The 6,911-nt window shown below is 43.6% G+C and overlaps 1 protein-coding gene across 1 annotated transcript; it reads left to right on the top strand.

The window, feature by feature from the left end:
* Window positions 1-2,301: 2,301 nt before the first annotated feature.
* On the top strand, window positions 2,302-6,449 carry LOC137276935 (sedoheptulokinase-like). The gene is made up of 5 exons (XM_067808589.1): window positions 2,302-2,629; window positions 3,866-4,163; window positions 4,869-5,044; window positions 5,585-5,719; window positions 6,061-6,449. The coding sequence occupies exons 1-5, from the start codon at window positions 2,302-2,304 to the stop codon at window positions 6,447-6,449; spliced, it is 1,326 nt and encodes a 441-aa protein (XP_067664690.1).
* Window positions 6,450-6,911: the final 462 nt, after the last annotated feature.

The raw sequence follows: 6,911 nt of genomic DNA, 5'->3' as shown, positions 1-6,911 counted from the left end.
AACCTTAGAGACACCGATCCTGCCATGGGTCTACCCTTAGAGACTCCAGTCTTGGTTTGGGTCCACTCTTAGAGACATTGATCCTTATAGATAAGGACAATTATTCCCCTTTTTCATGTCTGCGGTATGTATCCTGTTGTAAGAAGTCTGTTAAGGAGCTCTGAAAGAAAAGTATACAAGTAACGTCCTCCATATTTCAGGTGTTCGTACGATATTCGTATGACAATCTCATCTCTTGTTTGTATTACAAGGGAGAAGCCACATTAAATGAAAAGCCGAGAACAGGTAGGGCTGTTCTGACTTAACGCTCATCACCTACCGCACGTGCAAGTGTTTCACTGTACCAACTACTGCTCGTACCCCTTGTAATACATACAAATACGAAATAATAGCGATTTGAATCAATGATCGTTTGTTAAACAACTTTTATCCTAAGTTGAATAAAATTCTGGGATTTACATGCTCAGTTGGCAAGGTAGAACTACCAGGATTCGCAGTCTAAAATTTCACTTTATTCGATTTACTTTTTGTTCATCAGTATGTTTTCACTGCAATCAGACTGTAGTCTGCTTCCCAGTTAGGGCTGCAACGATTCACTCAGACCTCGATTCGATATCATTTAAGTCTCAGAGTTTACTTAACGAAACATCACTCTGAAAACCAAGATTTGACTAGGAAATCAGGGCTGGAAATAACGTAACCCTTTTCAAACAAACATGATATGGTGTTTAAGCACAGAACAATACTCCAATAGCCAATCGTAATAGTGATGACAGTTATCAAAAGTCAAAACTAAGGCGTCAAATTCGATTTTCGAAGAATCGAACCAAATCATTAGAGCTCTGTTCCCTGTATTCCCTGTCCCTGAACCAGGGTTTCTTTCTTTGTTTCGGTTTTTGCATGTTTAGGTTTTCCTGAGATTCAGCTAATGGAGGCTCCTCTTCTATTCCAGCTGATTGTCCACGAATTGTCGGGTAACTAGTTAGTGTGTCCAGAGACCATATAATAGATCTATTATATGGTCTCTGGTGTGTCTCACAGTCCCCGGAACACATTATTGTCTCCTACTGCCTAGCCCTCTCGGCAATGCTAAATCCCTGAATGAAGAAAGTCCAGATTTTCTCTCTATCTCTGGTCTCCCTGGGGCTCCTTTTCAGTTTAAATTAGTTTTAAAACTATAAATATTCAGAGGCTGAGTATTAGTCTATGTGACTGATATCCGGCGTAGTCCACTCATGTACGCAGCATCTATCATCCCGCTGTGATACTAAAACTGACAGCTGTTAGTGTGTTAGGCTTTCGCCATGTTGTTCTGTGTTTCTCATCTCGACGTGAAATGATACAAACCATTCTTTTGATCGAAGATCCGGGCCCGATTCTCCACATTGTTACTACAGTAAGAAAAACCCGTTTCTAGCGCACTCGCTCGTGATGTACTGGAATTTGTTAAAAGTGGCATAAAACTATATGCTCACCTTCATTTATATACGTACGTGTTCCTATAAACAGTGCTCCTAAACAAAAGCGACTCGATCTGCAGAGACTATTACCAGGTTATTGCACCCCACTTTTAGATTTCATGAAATCATTAACACATATGTTATTTTCGCCTCTTGCTTGTTGAGATTGGAGATGAGAAACACATAACAAGCATGGTTGGCTTTACAATACATACATGATTAGCATACAATGTTTCTATACCGTCCTGCCACACCTCGTCAGCAGTGAAACCACATCTTGTGTGTTTAATGGAGTTCTGACGGTGCAATACGAACCGCGGACACCAACACAGAGACAAGGCTCTGCGATAAGGTGATCAGTTAGCGGCATCATGAGATCTAACTGATATTGTAAAGTTCAGTTATATTTTAGCATGAGTGGCGTAGGGTATGGTGTTGGCGGTTTTACGGCGTCACCGGCTGAATTCAGAAGCTATAGTTTGTGTCCACCATCGCTCCCATTCCTGATTTCGTGACATGAAATATACAATGACTTTGGAAGCGTGTGTAGTTTAGGATCAGGTATACAACTGCACGGAAGGACAGACAGGTGAATATCACTCATTTGACTGGACATCTGTAGCTGAGTACAAGATCAGACTGATCAGAGGCTACTGTTTTTGTCAATCATTGCTCTGAATCAATATATGGTTTCTGACACGAAATAGGTAATGACTGCAGAAACGTATGTTGTATAGGATCAGGAAATACGACAGAGAGTAAGCACTGTGCTGAAATATAACTGAAGACCATTCGTCAGACAAATATTCAACCCACGACAAGGCTATCGCCTTTTTCTGCAATGACTCTAGACCGACGCCTAGCCCTAGGCATCGACCTTGGAACATCATACGTCAAACTGAGTTTGATAGACATCGTTACTGAGCAACAGGAGTTCGAAGTGTCCCTTCCCTCCAATGCACATGTGGAGAGCGATGTGGGTTGCGTCGGGTTTGAGCAGTCTCCGGCGACCATCCTCAGCATCCTGGAGGAGTGTATGCTGAAGTTGCCCAGCAGCCAGCAGATGAGGGTGGCGGGGATCGCCGTGACGGGGCAAGGAACAGGACTCATCATGTGGCCCGGGGGGCTCGGGTGTGACATCCACCAGGAAACCGGGCAACTGACTGCAGGTCAAGTATCTCTGAGGCGGTCCTGTGTGAGTGAGCGAGTATGGTTTTACGCCTCTTGAGCAATATTCTGGCAATAACGGAAATGATCTTCGCAAATTGTATCTGAATATTGTGGGAATTGAACATGGGTGTTCAGTGTGACGAGCGATGGTTTTAACCATTAGGCTATCCTAAAACCCCGGGATGGTCTTGGAGTATTCCCAATCGTTTGGGACTTCATATCCTTATCTTGTCCAAAACATTGAAGCACTTAGGTATTTTCTCAGCGTAATTTATTGAAGGAGCACACCATGTCTAGAGATATAGGCAGTGTTGTGGCTCCTACTGCGCAAAAGTACTTTTATTGACAGGATGACAAATAGGTTCCATCCACCCGCTATTCATCAGTCGGGTCTTCTGGCCAGTGTTTGATGCTGGTCGAAACATTATATGGTTCTTCGGAGTGATACAGAGCGTTATTCGCCATACATCTTTGGAGATGATGTGAAGGAACTAAACTCAAAACTTTTTGTTGTTTAATGCACCATTCAGCGATATTCCCGCTACATGTAAATAAGCGAGTCTGCACCAGACTATCCAACAACTGGCATCATGAGCTTTGATTGGGACATACAGCAACGAGAGAGACCATGACCTCCCGATCCCGTTAGTCTGCCCAACAAGCATGGGCTCCATAAGACCAATTACAACCCGGATCTTCACGGATTCCGCAAAATATATTTGCATAACTTTACAAAAATAGTTTCTGCAAACTGTTTGGATCGATGATTTGTGTGGTAGGATTAAGTGTCTTACCCTGCGACTGTGACAGGCACAAATGTCAGAATAGCCTCTACCAAATTAACACTTGAACTTGTACTTTACTAACAAAGAGAATACCAAATGTAAGATACGTTTCATCTTACCACATCCAAAGAAGGGGACCCTTGAAGGACCGGGGTAGAATAGACCTTCAGCAACCCACACATGCCATAAAAGGCGACTAGGCTTTTCGTTAGAGGCGACTAACGGGATCGGCAGGTCGGGCTCACTGACTTGGTTGACACATGTCATCGGTACCCAGTTGCGCAGATCGATGCTCATGTTGTTGGTCACTGGATTTTCTGGTCCAGACTCGATTATTTACAGACCGCAGCCATATGGCTGGAATATTGCTAAAGGGTCAACTCACTCATTCACTCACTCACAAGGGCATTGTGCACTGACGAAGACGTAGCAAATTCCATTTCGATCCAGGCAGTTGCAGCAACTTGTATAGTTGGATGGACAGACGCTGTACGCCCGAGTTTTTGTCGTCCCTGCCAACACCAGACTCCACAATACCAATCAAAGTAGGCATGGGCTGGGTCACGCTGCAGTGGATACTAAAGCATCGGCCTGGACTGATACAGGAGAAAGGCTACGACTGCGCGGGGACGATAGTCGATTACGTGGTTGCTGGCTTGTGTAATAACAAGACATCTATAACATCTGAGCTACTGGCCTATAACTTTGGATATTTCAACACAAGATCTTTGTCCTGGAACACAGACATGTGAGTAAAAATGTTATGTATATGACACGATTTGGACGTGTGTGTATGTGTACGCGCGTGCGTGCGTGCGTGCGTGCGTGCGTGCGTGCGTGCGTGCGTGCATGCGTGTGTGTAACTAATAGCGTGCAACTGTTGTTGTTTCAGTTCGTTTTCCCCTTTTTATATTCGTGCGGTTGGCAAGGGATCTTTCCTGGGAAAGCCAACATTTTGTCCGAATCTTCACTGTTTCTGAAAAATGAAACGAGAACTATCCCTGATTGTTAAAGCTCAAGAAGTATATCTACAAACAGTGACAACATTTTTGAAACAAGTATTGTCGTTAGGACTTTTTCATAACATGCATTTATGCATGCAGATGGATGGATCGTTAACATACGTTCATATGCATGTTGGGTAATTCTCGACAGTATATGTGATAGTAAAAAGCCACCACAAGTCTACATTCTAACCAAAACAGATCATACATAATACTAAAGAAACGATTATCTCGAGCTCTTCAATAAGAAACATCTTAGTCCTGCGGTGGGGTAGCCCAGTGGTTAAATCGTTCGCACGTAACGCCGAAGGCCCGGGTTCGATTCCACATATGGTTACAGTGTACAGAACCATCATCAGCCACGGCACCCCTATTTCACTGACTCCTTGACTTTACGTCAGATTAAGTTGTTCAACACACACAAAATCTCTTGACACGGTGTATTTCAGATTAGCCCAAGCCGGATTTCCTATTCACATGCTACCCTCGCTTGTTCCGAGCGGTACTGTAGTCGGGCACCTGTCCCGACCCTGGGGCCAAATACAGGAGGGAGTGCCAGTGTATGTGGGTACGATGGACACCCAGTGCGCAGTCCACTCTGTACGACCCGGCAAGCACGATGCAGGTGAGGCAAAGGAAGATAATTACTTCTGTATGTCCTAAATATTATTATATAGCCTGTGTTTTCCTACTGAAGTAATTCTCTTTAATACGTATCTGCTTCCAGTTTCAAATGTATATGTTTTGGCCTCATGTGCAGAAAATATTTCTGCACAAATCATGTTAGCCTGTGTGTTACAGTATGGCTGAATGTGATAGGTAGGTTATTGCTTACGCTCGCTAGTCTCACAGAGGACCTGGGTTCGATTCCACTCTTGGTTACAGAAGTTAATTCCCATTTCTTTTGCTTCACACCATTATATTAATCGAAGATTTTTAAAGGCATGCTCATTCAGTACCAAAGTTATGGAATAAACGTTACTAACACAACACTAATAACCAACAATATATCAACATTTAACATTGGCACCGAACTGGACTACCCAACCCATTTGGCTACCACTCACGCCTTGGATATGTTGCGTTGGATCTGAACTCTTGTTGAGTGACTCCTGCCAAATGAGCTAAATCTTGGTTTCTTTCATGAAAACTTTTCATTTTCTAGTGTTCTATATCGGAACGTCTTCTCAACTTGGCTATGTCATCACAGACCCCGACTTCGACCCAAGCAAGCGTCCTCCAGACACGCCCCCAACCCTGGAATATCAGCCCTACTTCCACGGAGGACTCTATGCGTCATGTAATGGGCTGGACGGGGGCAATGTCTTGGAGTGCTTTGTCAGGATGATTTGCAGCTGGTTTCAGGATTTAGGTTGTTATGATGATCTGATTATACAGATTCGGTATGATATCATGGAAGGGACTCTCAGTACTGGCATGTGTTGAGTCCATGTGAATCCATGGTCAGAATTCACACAATTAAACAGCGTTCGTCGTTCGTGTGTAAATAAGTTCCTGTCAGGGTTCAATTACCACATGGGTACAAAGTGGTCAGCCTAATTCTGACGTGATCGTCTTATTTTGTGCTATCCTGATACATTTGATGTATAAAAACATTGAAAAACAATTTTACGTTTCCAGGTGTAACCATCGATGAGAATACCATATGGAAAAAACTGCCTCAGCTCGCATTGGATGCAGAAAACACCGACCTAGAAATAGACCCCACACTGTTCGGATCATATGTCCAACCTTCACCTTCCTGCAGCGTAAGGGGGATAACTACCGACAACATAACCTTGGGTCAGTTTTTCAAGTCGCTCTGCTTCGGCGTTGTAGATGAAATCAGCAGTCGCATGGATCCTAAGTATCTCAAGGAGAGAGGAATCACAACTATACACACTGTTGGCCAGGTTGCAGCAAGTATACCATCCATCATCGAACGCCTTCGCGAGTTGTACGACGTCACCATTGTTGTTCATGACACTGAGTGTAGTTCTGCTGTTGGAGCTGCCCTTGTGGTGAAGTAGTGAAATAGTAGTGAGTGAACCTGAGGGTGGTCAGGTGGCTTTAGTAATAGTTCAGCAAAATCACGACATGGGACACCAGAAATGGACTTCACACAGTACGCATGTGTAGAAACGAACCCGGGTCTTCGGCGTCATGAGCGAACGCTTTTACCACTTGGCTACCCCATCGCCCATTATTAGTGAGAAAAAGTCTGCAGGTTGAAGATAATCTTTTCTTTAGTGCCACATATGTTCGATTCCATGAAGAATCTAGGCTTGTGTCTTTGTACCACCACTAATACTGTATAATTACCCGATGTGTAATATATACTCCTCTGTGTTACGTTAGTCTCAGCTCTATGCCACTACATTGCCTAAAAAGTGTTTGTGCACTTGTTGAAATTTCGCCATGAAACCTGATTGTTGAATCATACACTGCCGTCGCACCAAAACCGTATTATTTGTAAGCCATACATTCAATAT

This window comes from Haliotis asinina, chromosome 1 (genome assembly GCF_037392515.1).
Source record: "Haliotis asinina isolate JCU_RB_2024 chromosome 1, JCU_Hal_asi_v2, whole genome shotgun sequence".
In the NCBI taxonomy this organism is placed as follows: Eukaryota; Metazoa; Mollusca; class Gastropoda; order Lepetellida; family Haliotidae; genus Haliotis; species Haliotis asinina.
This window is presented reverse-complemented; position numbering and strand designations above follow the sequence as displayed.